Source organism: Phaseolus vulgaris, chromosome 4 (genome assembly GCF_000499845.2).
Source record: "Phaseolus vulgaris cultivar G19833 chromosome 4, P. vulgaris v2.0, whole genome shotgun sequence".
NCBI classification, from domain to species: domain Eukaryota; kingdom Viridiplantae; phylum Streptophyta; class Magnoliopsida; order Fabales; family Fabaceae; genus Phaseolus; species Phaseolus vulgaris.
In genome coordinates this window covers 39,608,806-39,628,129 of record NC_023756.2, presented here as the reverse complement: position 1 = coordinate 39,628,129, position 19,324 = coordinate 39,608,806, and the positions used below count along the sequence as shown (strand labels likewise).

General features: G+C 36.2%; 2 protein-coding genes and 1 non-coding gene across 3 annotated transcripts; all 3 read left to right on the top strand.

The window, feature by feature from the left end:
- The first annotated feature begins 725 nt into the window (after positions 1–725).
- TRNAT-UGU (transfer RNA threonine (anticodon UGU)) lies at positions 726–797 on the top strand. Its single transcript has one exon. It is a non-coding gene; the product is annotated as a tRNA-Thr (tRNA).
- A 2,344-nt stretch (positions 798–3,141) lies between these two features.
- On the top strand, positions 3,142–5,947 carry LOC137836507 (uncharacterized). Its single transcript, XM_068645184.1, has 3 exons — positions 3,142–3,311; positions 4,226–4,552; positions 5,608–5,947. Exons 1-3 carry the CDS (start codon positions 3,236–3,238, stop codon positions 5,778–5,780), a joined length of 576 nt encoding a protein of 191 aa, XP_068501285.1. The 5' UTR covers positions 3,142–3,235; the 3' UTR covers positions 5,781–5,947.
- Positions 5,948–7,570: 1,623 nt separating this feature from the next.
- LOC137838802 (uncharacterized) lies at positions 7,571–8,488 on the top strand. The gene has a single exon (XM_068648026.1). It carries the CDS (start codon positions 7,571–7,573, stop codon positions 8,486–8,488), a length of 918 nt encoding a protein of 305 aa, XP_068504127.1.
- Positions 8,489–19,324: the final 10,836 nt, after the last annotated feature.

Genomic DNA, 19,324 nt, shown 5'->3' with positions numbered 1-19,324 from the left:
AGCTGATTTTTCATATAAGAATTATGAAAATTGTTCTTTCAAGGGTTATTCCTAGAGTGATTTGTTTTATCTTCTACTTCTAAGTTTCTAGGCCTTCAAGTGTTGTAGTCTTTAGTCAAGTCTTTCGTTTCACCGAATGATTGTGGATGAAAATCTGTACTCAAACAATCAAGTTAGTTAGAGTAGAATATGCATGTTTGAGTTGAGAGAGAAAAATTATCTCTGCATTTGGTTGCTTATGGTATTTATACCTTTTGGGTGGATTTACTATTATGGATCCACTTATGCAGTACAAAATAGGACTTAATTGTGTCTTAATCACATTTTATAAATAAACTAACTTAATTATGGTTAAATAGCATTTTAAGTGAGCCGGATAACCATTGGCCATTCAGTCTCTCAGTCATCCAGTAATACAAAAATATTTATGGAAAACATTAATTCCTAATTAACAATGCTGGAAGGAAAAAAAAATTGTGTGATTAAATAAAAATATATATGATAATAAAGTAAATAATATTATTTAAAGATATCTGTATGATATCTCTACCTAAGTAACTTATAAAACAATAACCTAAAATACTATTACACAAAAGAAAACCTGAAATTCTATTGTAAACAAAAACAGCCATCACTAAAATCATAATGGTGAAAGGAAAACAAATAATATAAAAGATAATAAACACCTATAAATTAAAGTTGTTGGTTATAATTAACATCCAATTGCCCCTATAGCTCAGTGGTAGAGCGTCAGTCTTGTAAACTGAAGGTCTGTAGTTCGATCCTGCATGGGGGCAAATTTATTTTATATATTACTTTTACTTAAACTTTTACCATTTTAAAATAATTACTTACTATATTTGGGTTTACGTTTATTTTCATATTAATTCCAACCAATTTATACTCTAAATTTAATTTCTTTTATTTAATTTTTTATTTTTATTATTTATATATAGTTATATTTAATATTAAAAATTAAATAAAGGATGTCAATTAAATCAAAATAATAATTATGTATTTGTATATTTTATTTTTATCATTTATATATAATTATGTTTAATATTAAAAATATTAAATAAAATATGTCAACTAAAGAAGTAATAAGAGATAAAAACTAAAATTGTTAAGAGATATGGAGATATGAAAAAAAATTTATTTCATGTATTACATTCTCACAACTAATAAATTGTTGCACGTTTAATAAACGGTCTCGTTTCACAAACTATTCCATATTTAAAATTTAAAATTGATAACTATTTTTTATAAAATAATAATATATTAATTTTAATTAATTATAAAAATAATTAATTATTTAATAAATATTTAAAAAATAAAAAATAACTGAAATATCCAAAAACTGTTCTTCCATTTATCTGTCAATTCAAAATCGTTTTTTACGCATACCAAATGTTTTAGAAAAAATAATAAATAATGTAATATTCATAATAATAAAATAAAATCAAATATCGATAAAGGATAAAAAAAAAATTATGTGTAGTTAAATTTATTTATATATATAGGTATAAATGATTTAATCTGTTTCTTAACTTTATTGAAAATTGCTACTTTTTTACCACTTGTTCATTTAAAACAAGTTCACGTTCAATTCTTTTTTTAATTGTCTTCATAAGCCTTATTAATGTAATGTATATACATACTTAAAATAATATTTAATTTTTATTAATATACATCGCAATTATATATAACATAATTAAATATATTATAAATAAATATTCTGGACTACATAAACTATATATACTAGAAAAAAACGTAGCTTCACTGCACATTATTCTTATTATAAGAATAAATCTACTACGCAACATCGTGAAACGTATGAGAATAGAATAGTTGTATACATGGTGACTCATCATGAACAATCTTTTGTTTTGTTCCAAACCTAAAGTGACACGTGGCTGCCGTAGGTAGTTTGGACTAACGCGGGCACTGCTTGACTAGTAGTCACTGGTTGTTTTGAACAACTTTTCCGAAAATTATATTTACATGATAATATTAAGAAAATAAATATAAATTAAAAAAATCTAATTAACCATTTTTAGCTTATGGATATGTTAGCTTAGAAGTACTTTTCTACATTTTTTTTTAAATTTATACATAATCTAATTTTTAGTTTATTAAAAAAGTAATTGTTTTTTATTATATTTTTCTCTTACCGTAATTAACCAAACTTAATTCGCATCATCTCTAATTAATATGAATTTTTACATTGGCAATAGTTTAAAAAAATTCTATATATAAATGAAGATGGATCTAATGGATAAGAAACACACTCATATTTAGGAAAATTCTGAGTTCAATGTCTCCTTCTGAATGTGTGAATTTTATTGATGAATATACATATTCTTTGAATATTCAAAACTATTATAATATCCTAAACTTTTGAATATAAAAAAAAATGTTTTAAATTATATTTATATTATATGTAAGTGTGCTATTGAGTTTTGAAGTCTGTCTTATTCTTAATAATCTCTCAAAATTCAACTTATCCAAGCTTTTGAAAATTTAAATAATATATGATTTTTACTATTAAACACATAATCTTAAGTAAGCTTGAGCATAAACATGAAGTTGTGTTAAATATTTTTAAGAAATTACTTTTTATGAAAGAATCTTGTGATCTTTATATAAAGAAATTTATTCTATATCTCTCTCTATATATATATATCTCAAAATAAGAGCTTGATTTTTTTACTGTATGAGTTTTATTATTAATTCATCAGAAATTAAATATCTTATAAAGTAATTATTTTAAAATTTATTTGTTTACATATCACATTCTATAAAAATATTGCAAATACATTATAATTAAATTAGTAACTATTATAAAAAATATTTTTTAATTGATAAGTTATTTTGATTCTTCCTTCTAAACTTTCTCTCGTATTTCTTCATTTTTTTGGACTTAATGAAACATTTTTTGTAATAACAAAAATCGAAAGCATCTTCCTATCATGTATAAGTTAATCAAACTTCTGCAAACAACTAAAGTACTATTCTTTCTTTTCCCCTATTTTGATGGTATCGAAAGGTCCACTTTCTATATAAAATATCCCCTTTTTTAACCTAAAGAAAGAATAAAGTTAAGGAACCACTATAAATACACTCATCAAAGAACCAACAAACATCACCCTAATCTCCCAAGTGCAAAACAATCAAACTTTCCAAACTCCTAAGTTATAGTTTCGGTCAATCCCAAAAACCATCTTCTGCTTCAGCCATGGCCCTTAACGTTAGCTTCAGATGTTTGACAATGGTTGCCATTTTATTTTTCGCCACACTGCAAGGAACTCTTGGTAAGTCTCGAAACACATGAAAACCTCTTAACTAAATAGTTATTTTCCGAAATTAATTTATATGTAATTTGTTTTTAATGGCGAGTAACTAATTTTTTAATACATCATGTATCAAAATGAATTTGTTTTTCATCTCTAGATTGCATGTATATATTCAACTTTTAAGCACATAAAAAAAATAGTCTGATATAAATATTAAAAAATAGATTTTAAGTTTAATTTTATTTTATAAAATTAATTTATAAGGTGAGATTTATATTAAGTTATATACTTTAAAATGTTTTTTTTTATCTCTAGCTAATTTAAGATCTATAATAATAAATTTTGGAAACGCAGAAAATAAGAACATAAAGATTGACAAGAAGGGAGGGAGAAAATTAGATAAAATTTTCGGGTGCTTCTTAGTATTGTTTTCCAATTTTATGTTGATATATTTAATGCTAAGATGTAAAATTAATAAGATTACCCAAATTAAACTGCATTTTTAACTAGATAATAATATCAAAATATTGAAAAATGCATTTAAGCTTTATCCTTGAAAGTTAATTAATTAAAGGACATTTGATTTAATTAACATGTATTATTTGCTCCTACGTAGTATAATGCAAATATATAGATCCAATTCTCTCATTAGTTGAATATCTTTTCTCTTAATCAGAAGTAAATAGTTTATTAATTGTTTAAAAAGATAAAAAAAAATTGTTATTGTTAATTTGTATGAAATTAAAGAATGACGGAGTAGTATAGGTTTTCTTGTGAATATTTTTCGTAAAAAACAACATTTCTCTTAATTTAAATCGTTGTTGGACAAATTTTCTCATTCTTATTCTTTACACATTTCTTGAATGAATGAAGATGCATTTCAAAACGTAGTTTTAGCATCTCTAACACACGTGGGGACGGTGAAATTTCAGGGGAGGTGGAATGCGAGCGTTTGAGCAAGGACACGTGTGCATTTGCGGTGTCGTGGGAGGGAAAACGGTGCGTGCTGGAGAAGCGTGTGAAGAGGAGCGGGGAAGAAGCTTACACGTGCAGGAGTTCAGAGATTGAAACGGAATCAGAAAAGGGACACATTGAAACGGAGGAATGCATAAAGGGTTGTGGTTTGAACAGAAAATCCTTTGGAATCTCTTCGGATTCTCTTCTTGAAGTTGGGTTCACGCAAAACTTGTGCTCCCCTCGCTGCTACCAAAACTGCCCCAACATTGTTGATCTCTATTTCAACCTTGCTGCCGGTGAAGGTAACGATATCCCTCCCAACGTCACCCGCCCTATACAAAGTGGTTTTTCAATTTTGTCTCATTATATGGAACATTTTGAAATTAGTATAATATTTTTAAAAATTGAATTAATTTAATCCTTTTGACAATTCACTAAGATATTACACTATAATAAAATTATTAAATAAAAATTAAGTTTGAGAAAAAAAAAATTAATCATTATATTAACAAAGTTATATACTATTTTAAAAATTAAATAATTATTTATATAAAAATAATTTTTATTATTTTTAAAAATTTATAAAATAATTTTTAAATTTGTATTTAAATTAGTTACTAAAATTTTGGTTAGTAACATTTTATATTTTAAATAAGTCTTTAAAAAGTTAGGAAAAATTAATTTATAATATAAAGTAATTAATAGTTAAAATATTTGATTATATATTAATTTAAAAATGATTTTCTAAATTTTTATTAATAATAAAAATTATTTTAATATTAATAATTATTTTAATTTATAAAATGATCTCTAATTTAATTAATATAATAATTAATTATTTTGGTCTTTAAAATTAATTTTTATCTAATTTTGTTTTGTAATAATTTTCTTGTAGCAGTGTTATTTATTGTTATAAGTTTTCTTATTAAATTAACTTTGAGTGGTAAAATGTTATTTATTGTATTTCAACTGATCTTTCAAGTAGTTTCATGGGAAGTAATATGATGTATTATGTGTTGAATATAGTTTTTTTTTTTTTTTTGTAAAAAAGATGTTAGAAACACATTATCCTTTTTTATTGAGGAAATTGTTTTTAAAATTACAAATTTGGTAGATTTCGGCACATTTAACTACCTATATCTCCTGATTTTATAGTTTTTAATAATTCTTAACCAAGAGTATTGTATTTGTGAAACTTCTGGTAGATGCAAGGATGAAAAAACCTCAGACCTTACAAATGTTACAACATATTGCACTATATACAACACCGACAGACACATCTTGAAAACCATGAACAAAATGTGATGATGATGTTAAAATGTGTGAATTAAAAGTTTTGTCCTTCATGTATACACAGGTGTGTTTCTTCCCAAACTGTGTGCATCACAAGGTGAAAATGCTCGTCGACAAACTTCTGAGATCAAAAGCTCTGGTATCGTGGCACCAGGACCAATAGTGCACTCTCCACAAACTTTTGAAGCTGTGGAACTCACAAATGAACCTGCAGTTGCTCCATCCCCTCAGTTCTAAGTAGTGTTTTTCATAATGCATGCAAGATATATAATGAAAGATAATTAGTGTGTTTGATACTTAATGCGTGTTTAGTCTGTAATAAGGATGTTGCACAGCACACCAATACATAGCTATATACGGGGTTTGGAATGTATACTTAGTTATTAATCTATTTTGTTCTAAAATCTTTTTATGCTCCAAGTGATCTTTCAGACTCTTGGCATAGGAAATGAGTGTACTTCTCATTATTTTAGGTGATTTAAAAAGTATTATTCATTATAATTGAAATCCATGTTTGGTATCAATAGTCATGGAATTGAGATTTTTAAGTAAATGGTTAATAACTTGAATTCTAATTCTTGCATATATTAAGAAATTCTTCACTGTAAGACAACGTGATATTAGTAATTGACATTTGCAAATGTTATATAAAATATAAAATATGTATAAATTTTGGGATATAAATTTGACATGAAGTAATTAATATAAAATTTAATGGAATTATTTAAAAATAAAGAAGTAATTATTGTGATAAAATTTGAAACTAAACTTAAGAAAAGGAAAAACCAGGGTAAACCTTTGAAACCTTTGATTGAGAAATTTAAAAAAATATGAGTCTCAAGGAACAATTTATTTTAAAATCGAGATTTTTTCTTTGATATTCATTGTGGTTAAAAAAGTTGACTTCTCAAAAATGAAACATAAGGTCATTTTAAATATTTATCCATAAAGTATATAACAAACATAAAGAGTGAGTGTGAGTAAATAATTTATTCTTAATTGTTAGATTACTACAGTATCCAAAGTGTCTTAAACATTACCGCATGTTCTATAATTGTTTAAAATATTATGATAATGGTGAATTAATATCCATTGACTTATTTATTTGGAAAGAATTTATAAAAATATAAATTTATGTGTAATATTTATTAATTAAGTAATTGTCCGACCAGTCCTCGGGCGTCGTTTGACCACTAGTAATGATGAGGCCGCGTAAGGTGTGTCCCACAAGCGACATGGGTCAGTGTCTCGCGAGGCACGTGCGCCACGGTACCGAAGAGTGGTCAAACATCGATCACCATGATGTGCTGATGTGTCCTCGGTAGTGTCGAGAGGTCGGACATTGGTGACTTGAGCAACAGAGCTGGGTCACGAGAGATGGATCCCAGACCACACACTAATTATCAGTTAGGAAGAAGCCTAGGTCACGAGAGTCCATGCGTGTGGTGTGGATGACGCGTTCAGGCGTAATACAAGTAAAGAGCCATTGAAAAAGATACGACCTGAGAAGGTCACGTTCCAGGGGTGAGCTGCATGCATGGCACGTGAACGGCTAAGGCTCTCCTAGGACGGGTGATCCCAGAGATCAGGTGCACGAGTTGGCACCCAGGTGGTCATCCCATCAGAAGTTGCACTCCAGTTAGGGAAACCCTACGTACTAGGTTGCCCTAAGAGTGGCTAATAGCGGCACTATGGCCCACCCTCAGAAAGCCTATTATGGTTAGTAGAAACAGTGGAAAACCTAAACTATATAAAGGGTAGTAATAAACCTAACAAGGTACGCTATTCATTTTGCACCGCTTCACACACAGTTTACACAGAGCTTTTACGCTTAACAGTTTTGGTGTTTCCTAGCCTTAAGATTGACTTGAGCGTCGGAATGCATCCAGGTTGATTTGGCTGCGTCGCGGGCAACAAACGAAGAACTACGCCGATCAAATGAGGAATTGTGCAAGGATCTGCAAAATCAAGCAGGGGAACGTGAGGTGGAAGATCAAGAATCTGCGATGCCACCCAGGGAATTCTCGATGCCGTTCTCGCAAGCGATCATGCATGCCGTGATACCAGCCACGTTCGTAGGGCCTAAAGTCACCTTCACCAGTATGGAGGACCCAAAGGCTCATCTCACGGCTTTCCATACACAGATGATGTTGGTTAGGGGCTCTGACGCGGTGCGATGCAAGCTGTTCATGAGCACATTGGTGGGAATAGCGATGGATTGGTTCATCAGCCTCCCTGATGGCCACGTGACGTCGTTCCCACAACTCACTAAGCTGTTCAGAGAACAGTACATCGCAAATCGAGCTCCCTCGTCCATCTCTTACGATCTTTTTGACGTAAGGCAGTATTTGGGAAAGTCCCTGAAAGAGTTCCTCAACCGTTTTGGGGCACAGGTGGTGAGGCTGAACACTAAGGATGAAACGATGATGGTGCATGCATTTAGAAAGGTGCCAGGACCTTTCAGTGAATCACTCATAAGGAACCGCCCCAAAACTTTCACCGAGACAAGGAGTCGTGCGGTGGCTCACATTACGGCAGAGGGAAAAGTTAATGAGAGGCGAACGTGCGTTGTTCCCACGCGCCCATGTGCACCAGGTCGAACTCAACTCCTAAGGGTACATGAGGCAACGACAAAGAAGAAAACCCCGGCGAAGCAGCAACCCTACCAACCCAGGAAGCCCCAAACCAAGGGGCGTGCAAGGGAGAACGTGCCACCAAGGCACAACTTTGTGATAGAATTAAAGGACCTCATCGCTATCCCCAACATAACAGAGAGACTGAAGATACCCACGAAGATCGACAAGAAGCTGGGGCCCAACAAGAACGCCTGGTGTGAGTTCCATCAAGCGTTTGGGCACCCCATACACAACTGTTTGGCATTGGGACACCAGCTGGACGAGTTGGTGAAGAACAACATCTTGAGGGATTACTTGCAAGAAACATAGGGTGTCGAGGACATGGCGGTGACCAGGGGCATGAAATCCCCGTGCATGGTGAAATCCACACCATTTCGAGAGGTTTTTCAGGAGGAAGGTGCACTGCTTCTCAGCAAAAGAAGTATGCACGGGAAATGATGTTAGTAGAAGCACAAAGGGCAGACGATGCCCTTGACATTGACCTTGTCTTCACCAAAGCCGACCTCCGAGATGTCGTCCTCCACGACAACGATCCGGTGGTGATCTCAGTAGTAACTGATGGGAGGAAGGTGCACCGTGTACTGGTGTATCAAGGAAGCTTGGCGGACGTGATGTTCTGGACGACTTTCAACAAGTTGAAGTTGTCCCCTGACATGCTAAGGCCTTATATTGGCTGCCTGTATGGTTTCACGGGAGACCAGGTGGAGGTGCGTGAGCACTTAGAGCCGAGGACCACCTTCACAGATGATACCGCGTCCCGTACGAAGAACATCAGGTACCTCGTCGTCAATGCCCCCTCCGCTTATAACATACTGCTATGTAGAGCTACGCTGAGCAAGCTGAGGGCGGTATCGTCGACAAGGCACATGAAGATGAAGTTGTCTGACTTGGGGGAAAAGGTGATTACCATCAAGTCAGATCAGAAAGAGGCCAATAGGTGTTACAAGAACAACCTCAAAACAAAGAGAGGGGTGTTCATGGTCACTACATGTTCACCGCACGCAGGAGAGGTTGCCAGGCCCGAGATCATCCACACATAGATCACCCGGGAGGGACGAACGCAGAGAGGGGTACCCACTATCATCACACGAGAACCAAGTGAAGAACGAGCCGCCAAAGTAGAGATCACCCGCGCAGAGATCGTCCGGGAGAGGCGACCTGAGCCGGCGGGTGATGTGAGGGAAAGAGAGATTGGAGGAAAGGTTTTCAAGCTTGGCAGCGCTCTCGACCAAACGACGCAAGATCAGATTGCCGAGGTCATAGCACGACACCTGGATGCCTTCGCATGGTCCGCCTCAGACATGGCTGGCAGAGACCCAGACTTCCTGTGCCACCGCCTGACCATGGACCCCAAGGTTTGACCTGTCCGCCAAAGACAAAGGAAGTTTAATGAAGAGAGGCGTTAGGTCGTCAGGGAAGAGAGGCGTTAGGTCGTCAGGAAAGAGACGCAGAAGCTACTGACTATTGGCCACATCAGGGAAATCCAGTACCTGGCGAACGTGGTCTTGGTGAAAAAGGCCAATGGGAAGTGGAGGATGTGCGTTGACTTCACGAACCTCAACAAGGCGTGCCCAAAGGACTCTTACCCTCTGCCAAGCATTGACGCGTTGGTAGACAGTGCCTCGGGTTGCAAGATGCTCAGCTTCCTGGATGTCTTTTCTGGGTATAACTAGATTAAGATGCATCCCAGGGACGAATACAAGACATCGTTCATGACTGAGCTGTCTTGCTACTATTACACGGTCATGCCCTTTGGGTTGAAGAACGCAAGTGCCACCTACTAGAGGCTGATGGACAAAGTGCTCGCACCCATGATAGGGCGAAACGTGCAAGCCTACGTGGATGACATGGTGGTGACCTCGCAGGTGAAAGAATAACACGTCGCTGACTTCAAAGAGCTATTTACGACAATAGTTAAGTACAAACTGAAGCTGAACCCTGAGAAGTGCGTTTTCGGGGTAGAAGCAGGGAAGTTTATGGGTTTCTTGCTCACTGAGCGTGGGATAGAAGCGAACCTAGAGAAGTGCGTTGCAATCTTGGCAATGAGAAGCCCAAGTTCAGTGAAGGAAGTACAGTAGTTGACAGGGCGCATGACCGCCCTATCCAGATTCGTATCAGCTGGAGGAGACAAGGGCCACCCCTACTTCCAATGCCTAAGGAGGAACAACAGGTTCGTATGGACCCAAGAGTGTGAAGAGGCATTCCTCAAGCTAAAGGAGTACTTGGCCAGCCCTTGTTCTGTGCAAACCGCAGCCAAGCACACCACTTTGCCTGTATTTTGCAGTGACTGACCGGGCGATCAGTTCAGTCCTTGTTCAGGAATAGGACTAGGTTTAGAAGCCCATATACTTCGTGAGCAGAGTATTGCAAGAGCCAGAGGTAAGATACCAGGCACTAGAGAAGGCGGCCCTGGCAGTGGTGTTCTCGGCGAGAAGGCTTCGTCACAAGGTCTGCCCATCCACAAGGTCCTACAGAAGTCGGATGTCGCAGGGATATTCAATATGAGCCTAGAGGCCCTATCAAAGGTCAGGTCTACGCAGACTTTGTGGTGGAGCTCTCTTCGGCAGATGCACACCAAGAGGAATCCAACTTCCGGTGGGTGTTTTCTGTAGATGGGTCCCCTAACCAACAAGGCAGTGGAGCTGGCGTCATCTTGGAGGGACCAAACGGGTTGTTAATCGAGCAGGCCTTACGGTTCGCCTTCAAGGCAAGTAACAATCAGATGGAGTACGAAGCACTAATCGCAGGCATGTTGTTGCCAAAGGAGATGGGCGCGCAAAGTTTGTTGGCAAAGAGTGACTCTTTGCTAGTCACGGGTCAGGTGACGGGAGAATACCAAGCTAAGGACCCTCATATGGCCGCGTACCTAGGGTACGTCCAAGTTTTGAAGGGGTCATTCGCGGTGTTTGAGCTAGTGCACGTCCCTAGAGATCATAATGCCAGAGCTGACTTACTAGCTAAGCTCGCTAGCTTAGGCAAGGGCGGAAAACAGAGGACTGTCATACAAGAGACTTTGAAGACACCGCGAACCTTCACGACAGATAATATGGTGGGGGTTCATCAGGTCAACACTTCAAGAGGGAGGGCAAGGAGTCATCAGTCGTTGACTAAGGAGACGTTGAGAACACCCAGGGTGAGTATATACTCAACTATGGAAGAAGAGGAAGTAATGCAGGTCTGCCAGGTCGGACGAGGAGAGACTTGGATGACGCCTTATAAACGCTACCTGGTTGATGGGATGCTCCCATTGGAACCCATGGAGCTCGGGATAAAGTAGGTGTTCGCCTCAGTCGAACACCCCTAGACGAATGGACAAGTTGAGTCTGCCAATCGAGTCCTGCTTAGAGGTTTGAAGAAAAGGATTGAAAAGGCAAAGGGACTTGGGCGGAGGAGGTCCCCAGAATCATTTGGGCTTGCCACACCACTCCCCAGTCCACCACCAAAGAAACACCCTTCAACTTGGTGTATGGGTCGGACGCGATGATCCCTGTAGAAATCCAGGAGAGTTCGTCGCGTTTTCAGAACTTTGTGGCGGAGGAGTCTAATGAGGAGAGAAAGGTGAACCTGGACCTACTGGATGAAGTCAGGGAGGAGGCGAGAATTAAAGCTGAGGCCTTGAAGAGAAGGGTGGAGTATAAGCACAGCTCGAAGTTGAAGCCTCGCCAGTTCCAGGTCGCCGACCTGGTGATGCGGAAGACCCACCCATATTAGCTAGAGAACAAGCTGTCCCCCAAGTGGACTGGTCCTTTCAGAGTGATAGAGGCCCTTGGGAATGGGACATACAGACTTGAGACGTTGGAGGGAGGCGCGATTCCTCGTACATGGAATGCAGTCAACCTCAAGTTTTACTTCAGCTGAGTTTGTAGTGTAGTCCATAACAGTTTATAGGGGACACTCTTTTCCCTTATAAGGGTTTTTTAATGAGGTCACCCAATAAAATTCGATTGAAGTATCTTCTCGATTGTTGTACAATGTAGTTTCGAACTAGTTCGCCTAACGTTAGAGGTCTTAAGAGAGGGAAAGGTATGTTCGTAAAGAACACCTTCCCTCCTCGAGTGAGAACGCCAAGGTCAAATGAAATAGTTCACCAGTGAAATCCTCCTTTGCCTTTGGGCGAAGACGAGGTCAGTTTCGAACTAGTTACCTTGCGTTAGAAGTCTCGAGAGCGGGAAAGGTAGGTTCGTAGAGAACACCTCCCCCCTCGAGTGAGAACGCCAAGGTTAAACGAAATAGTTCACCAATTAAATCTTCCTCGCCTTTAAGCTAAGATGAAGTTAGTTACGAATTGTTCACCTTGCGTTAGAAGTCTAGAGAGCGGGAAAGGTAGGTTCGTAGAAAACACCTCCCCCCTCGAGTGAGAACGCCAAGGTTGAGCGAAATAGTTCACCAGTTAAATCCTCCTCGCCTTTGAGCGAAGATGAGGTCAAATGTGAACCGTTCGCTTGAGTTAGAAGTCTCGGGTGTTGGAAAGGTAGGTTCGTAGAGAAAACCTCCCCCTCGAGTGAGAACACCAAGAATGAACAAGTATGGTTCACCAGAGAAATCCTCCCTCGCCTTTGAGCGAGGACGAGGTCAGATACGAGCATTCCGTTGGAGGATCTCGAGTGCGAATAAGGTAGGTTCACAGAGGACACCTTCTCTTCGAGTGAGAATGTTAAGGTTGAGAGAAATGGTTCATCGGTGAAATCCTCATTTAAGAGGTCAGTCACAAGCTTTTCCTTGGGTTAGAAGTCTCGGGAGAGGAAAGGTCAGGTTTGCAGAGAACATCGCCCCCTCGCGCCAAGGTTGAGCAGCGCAATTTACAGTTAAATCCTCCCCTGATTCTGAGTAAGAGTGAGGTCAGTTCAGGTTAGTGTGCAAAGCCCCACTACCTAAGTACGTGGTAGATGAGACGGGAAAGCGTACTACCTAATGTTCAAAGAGTTCGTTAGAGGCGCTGTTGGAACGTAGGTCGCTCGGGCGAGGACTTAGTCTCTTTGCTTAACAAGTTACAGCTCGAGACTAGAGGGCTTGTGTACCGACCAGTCCTCGGGCGTCGTTTGACCACTAGTAATGATGAGGCCACGTAAGGTGGGTCCCACGAGCGGCATGGGTCAGTGTCTCGCGAGGCACGTGCGCCAAGGTACCAAAGAGTGGTCAGACATCGATCACCAGAATGTGCTGATGTGTCCATGGCAGTGTAGAGAGGTTGGACATCAGTGACTCGAACAACAGAGCTGGGCCACGAGAGGTGGATCCCAGACCATACACTAGTTATCAGTTAGGGAGAAGCCTAGGTCACGAGAGTCCATGCGTGTGGTGTGGATGACGCGTTCAAGCGTAATACAAGTAAAGAGCCATTGAAAAAGATACGACCTGAGAAGGTCACATTCCAGGGGTGAGCTGCATGCATGGCACGTGAACGGCTAGGGCTCTCCCAGGACGGGTGATCCCAGAGATCAGGTGCACGAGTTGACACCCAGGTGGTCATCCCGTCAGAGGATGCACTTCAGTTAGGGAAGCCTTATGTGCTAGGTTGCCCTTAGAGTGGGTAATAGCGGCGCTAGGGCCCACCCTCAGAAAGCCTATTATGGTTAGCGGAAATAGTGGAAACCCTAGACTATATAAAGGGTAGTAATAAACCTAACAAGGTACGTTATTCATTTTGCATTGCTTCACACACACAATTTACACAGAGCTTTTACGCTTAACAGTTTTGGTGTTTCCTAGCCCTAAGATTGACTTGAGCGTCGGAGTGCAAACGACCTCTAGGGCGCCCTTTGTCTTTGTGATTTCAGGTGTTAGCTCGAGATAAAGGCACGAACAAAGGCACAGAGAATCGGGCGTGGGAGTATCGTGAGATGTACGAAGGCAATCGAGTCAATGGACAGGAACAATAATTATATTTGTAATGAATTTTTAAGTTAAAACTTTAATCACAAAATTGTAGATTTGAGTAACACAAATTGGGAGTCTGATTCGTTTTGTGTCGGTCACGACCAACGTGAAGGTTTCCATTTTTGCGTCGTTTTGTGTCGGTCTTGGCCGACACAAAATCTTTAATATATAGTGAAATTTTGCTCTCTCGCACCACTTTCCCCCAAATTAAAAACCTAAACCTAAATTTCTCTCTTCTCTCACTTCACTCTCGAGCTCCCAAGCCCTCATGCCTCAATCTCAGCCTCTGTCTTGGCGAGTCCCGCCCCTAGTGCCTCTGTCTCTGCCTCTGCCCCCATTGCATTCACCGGCTGTTCCCATCCCCGCACTGCCTCCACCACTGCAGTCTTGTCGCTGGTCTTCTCTGCATTCTTCTTTGATTATGTTTTTTTTGAAATTTATTGTTAAGATTTTTTTTTCTTCATTTCAAGACCTCCACCATTGTTGCGTCGCTGGACCCCATGGACTTCCAGCTTCAGCTCCAACTTCCACTTGCTCTTCCGCTTAATTGGTGAAAGATAATTTTAAATTTTTCAAAATTTATTTTCGTCCATTTTCAGTCGTTTACGTCCCTTTTTGGCTGACAAAGAAACAATTTTTCATGTAATGTTTTAGAAGATATAGTTTATATGACTGGTTTGCATATTGTTCAAAACATATTTATGTTAATGAACAATAGTACATATTATTTTTACAATTATATGTATAGAAAATATGATTTTTATAATGATACTTATTATTATTATTATTAGAATTAGAATTAAAAATTAAAAGTATAAACTATTAAACTATATTTAAATAATTAAGATTGGAAACATATACATTTAATTCCAAGAGTTTGAAGTCTTTTTTAAGTGGATCATATTTCTAATATAAAAAAGACTTTGTATATATGTTATTTAAGATTTTTTTTATGTTTGTTAATAGTATGACGTGAATGTAGGTGATATAAATTCATGTCTGACTTAATCTGAAATGTAAAAAGTTCAGCATATATGTAAGAATATAACACACCAAATGTGTATTTGTAATATAAAAAAGGTAAAAAAATGTTTACAATTTACGTCGGTCAATGTATAGTTTGACAGAAATTTTGGACTTTTAAAAAAATTATTGATTTTGGCTTCAAACCAAAATCTAAAATACAGAAAACTCTCAATAAACATCGCATACAATATAAGTTAGAAATTTCAACTAAAAGTTCTATACAAAACCATTTAATCTAACCTAAATATTTTGTGAATAAGAAAATAAAATATATTATTTATGGTGGAGAAGGAAAGTTGTTCATTAATTGTTCTCTCAGCTTTTGGATGTCATCCTGAGAGAACGGACATTGATAATTGAAAAATAAAACATTTCATGCAAGTGATTATACATTAATCATAAAGGTAAAATATAAATAATCCTATGTTGAAATGTGTTACCTCTATCTAGAAGTCAATGATATACACCCAAGCAATTGAAAGTGGTGTGTTCTTATTTCATATAAACGTACATTCAACCATAAAGATCTAAACCTAACTCAACAATCAGTATAATGAAGGGGAACAAAAAAAGAACACATCGTAACTTTTTTTAGTACTAACCAGTCATATATCGTCGTATTGTACAGTCCAGATTAACTATTATCATTCTTTCATAATGTTTGTCCCATTCACTTGGATTTGAAGTTTAACGAAATATGTAATAATTTAATATTAATATAGCAAAACCTTGGAAGGATGTTTATAAATTAACAGAAGAATGAGGCAATTAGGAACTGATTTACATAATAGCACAATAGAATCAACTGCTTCATAATGGATGTAACCAAATATCTCTCATGTATACCAAATGTACCATACAAAAAGGTTTTGCCCAAGTGTAGAAAGAATTGCAGAGAATTTACCTGGCAACCACCTCATAAAGCTTCAATGACCAAGTATTTTAATTGTTCACTGCTAATAGTGACATCTTTTAGATACTCTCTGGCCAATATGATCTGTGCTAGGAAAATATTAAGCAAAGTCAATTAAACAAAGAAAATAAATTATAATAGCAAAGCCAGGACATGATTTAAAATAAGTCATCGAAGTTCATCAAGATCTCCTGCCAATCCATAGAACCTTACCAAAGTGAAAATGACTAAAACACAACTCTAAATTGATAAATAGCCACTTCCAGTGTACGTCTTCTTCAAATTCTTAACCAATTTCAACACATATAACTTATTGTACATGACCCTAGATCCTCATGCATCAAATAAGCTATTTTAACGTTGCCATATATTACAATATAAATAGCTAAACAACATCAGTCCCTGAAATAGATTATACTACAAAGAACTCGGGTTGTGTGCACCCCCAAAATATCAAACCAGAAATATTTTAGGACATATAATAGTTTCTAATTTGACACTTCCCAATTTTGAAATGGCCATTAGAAGAATCTAAATCATTACATGCAATGTTGAAGAACAAACATTTTGTGTTTGAAACACTAAATGAAAAATAACATCTCTAAAACGAGTCAACAACTTATGTAATAAATATTTTCCGAAACTAAACCCAAACCAAAGTAGATCTTAGCTAAATCCACTCTCACAACCCACAAAAACACACCATTGAAAACCATAACAAGAAATTATCAAACCACTAAGACAGCAAACCAGAAAATCAACATAAGAAAACCAAATCAATCCAATCCAATCAAATCAGAGAACACTGGATAAATAGAACTCAGAAAGAATGTGATGAAAGAGTAGAATGAGATGGCGAAAAAAAAACTGAACAAGCTACCTTGCTGAAATGCAAATGCCATAGATCTCGCCCTCCTTCTACTACCTCCAACGCCACCTCAAATAGGGTTGGTCAGATTGAAATGCAAAAAAGTGTAGAAGTGGAAGTCGTTTTCGGATAATGAACAAATCCTTCCGCAGAGGCACCGATGGTGGCGATTTCAGATAATCAAGGGTTTCGTGAAGCACAAAGGATTTCACGATTAGGGCTTCATGAGGAGGGCTTAATTAGGGTTTGACTGTTTAGGCAGAGAGAGGGAAGAAACTTTTGTTTCCCAATAGTCAAACCAGATTTTGAAAAATAATTGGGAATAAAGTAATTTCGATTATCAAAAATATTTTCAAAAATAATTGGGAATAATGAGGTAAGAAAATTTTTGTTTTTATTCTAAAGGATAATTGTGACAGTTGAAAATGACATATTTTGAAAGATAATTGTGGCGGTTAATTAAATGACGTATTATACTGAAATTTGTGGCGGTATTAAAATCGCCACTTTTTACAACATTTTTTGTAGTACATGACGGAGTAACCACATCTGAATGAGTCTCCTTGCCTATTACACTAAAATGAGAAAGAAGTGACACAAATTAATTTAATACAACTTGTACATAAAATAATTATTATATTTTATTTATTTTATGGTTTGATCTTCCATAACTTGATTTTTTATTCATGAAGTATTGGAAAATATCTTTTGTAATATAGAATCGAAATAAAATACCTAATGACCAGTTTGTATCTAGGAATGAAGTTTGATTCATTAGTTGTCTTAAATTCTTGTTGAGAAAGGAAATTTGCTTATTAAATACTCAAGAAATTGATTCTTAATAAGGAAACATAGCTCATTCTATTAAGGAATTATGCTTTGAGTAAACTTATGGGCTAGCTTTAACATTAAATTGGAAAAAGTTGAGTGATTATATACATAAGAGTGAGGTTTGGTGAAGTGTAACATAACAATAACATATCATATCATTTCTAATATATTCTACATTTAAAGTGTTTCATAAAAATCCAAAAGGAGTTTTATCTGATTTTGCAATATTTTAATTTCTTGAACATTAAAACCATTTATGGAAGTATTATTTTGTATAAATTAATTATCAATTACAATTATTGTTGGGTATTACACAAGTCATTTAGAAGAACAATAATTACTCACTACTTGCTATTGTGTGATTGGTACAATTATCATTGAACAAATCACGTTAACAAAAAAAAAAAAAAATATATATATATATATATGTTTAGTTTAAGCAGTGAGGTGTCTTAAACCTCATTACTATATCTTATTTTGTAACCATATTTTTACCTTAATAAGGTATCTTTAATTTTATTATTTAATTTTATGATTAAAAAGGTTTCACATATGTAAGTTTATTTAATTATCAGAATAATGTAAGTTTAAACTATATGTAGTTGGAAGTTTGACCATAGGGATTTAAATGAGCAACACATTTGAACAAGAGAAATGATCTTGTATTTGTTGGAAAACTCATTTATCCTTATTAGCTATTAAAAGAATAATTTAAACTTTTAATGCATCGACCGATGCATGAGATATATACGTATAATAATTTATCTCACTTTCTTTCCTGTTTCTTGTTCCTTATCGCAATCCAAATAGTAAACATTCTACATACATCAGACAATTATATATTGTAATTGAAGCCATATTCCCTAGCCTTGAGTGAAACATGGATTCTCAAAACAACATTGTAACTTTCAGGGGGCAAGGTTCATCGCTCCTAACACTATTAAATGGAGCGTCAACAATTTCAATAATGAGTCATATCATTGTTACAATCACTATTCATGTCACTATCACTCACATTAATCCATTGTGTTAGAATAGGTGGCTTGAAACAAGAGGGAGATGAATTGTTTTCGTAAGAATTTCGCAAATACTGAATTTAGATTGAAAACTCAATTAGATCAACTAATAGCATAACATGTATATAACCAAAATATAAAATAGGTGTTTTGAGAATTCAATTGATTGATTTACACACATAACACTTTAAAATAGTTTCTATGAGAGAGAGAGAGAGAGAGAGAGAGAGAGAGAGAGAGAGAGAGAGAGAGAGAGAGAGAGAGAGAGAGAGAGAGAGAGAGAGAGAGAGAGAGAATGCACAAGAGAATTATACTGGTTCACTCTTAACCAAGAGCTACATTCAGTCCTCAGCACACCATTGAGAATTCACTAAAGCAATCAAACAAGATTATAAGAACATACCAAGAATGTTGATCTTAAACCCCTTAAGAACACAGAACACTCTTAACCACACACAGAATTCAGAAATCCTATTTGAATCTGTTTACAATACAAAATAGTAAAGAAAAATGAAATTCAAATACTCATGGGTTTAATACCAATGAAGAACAACAAAATTGATAACCAAAAAAAGTACTTCACATCACAACAATGATCCAAGATTCAAATGTAG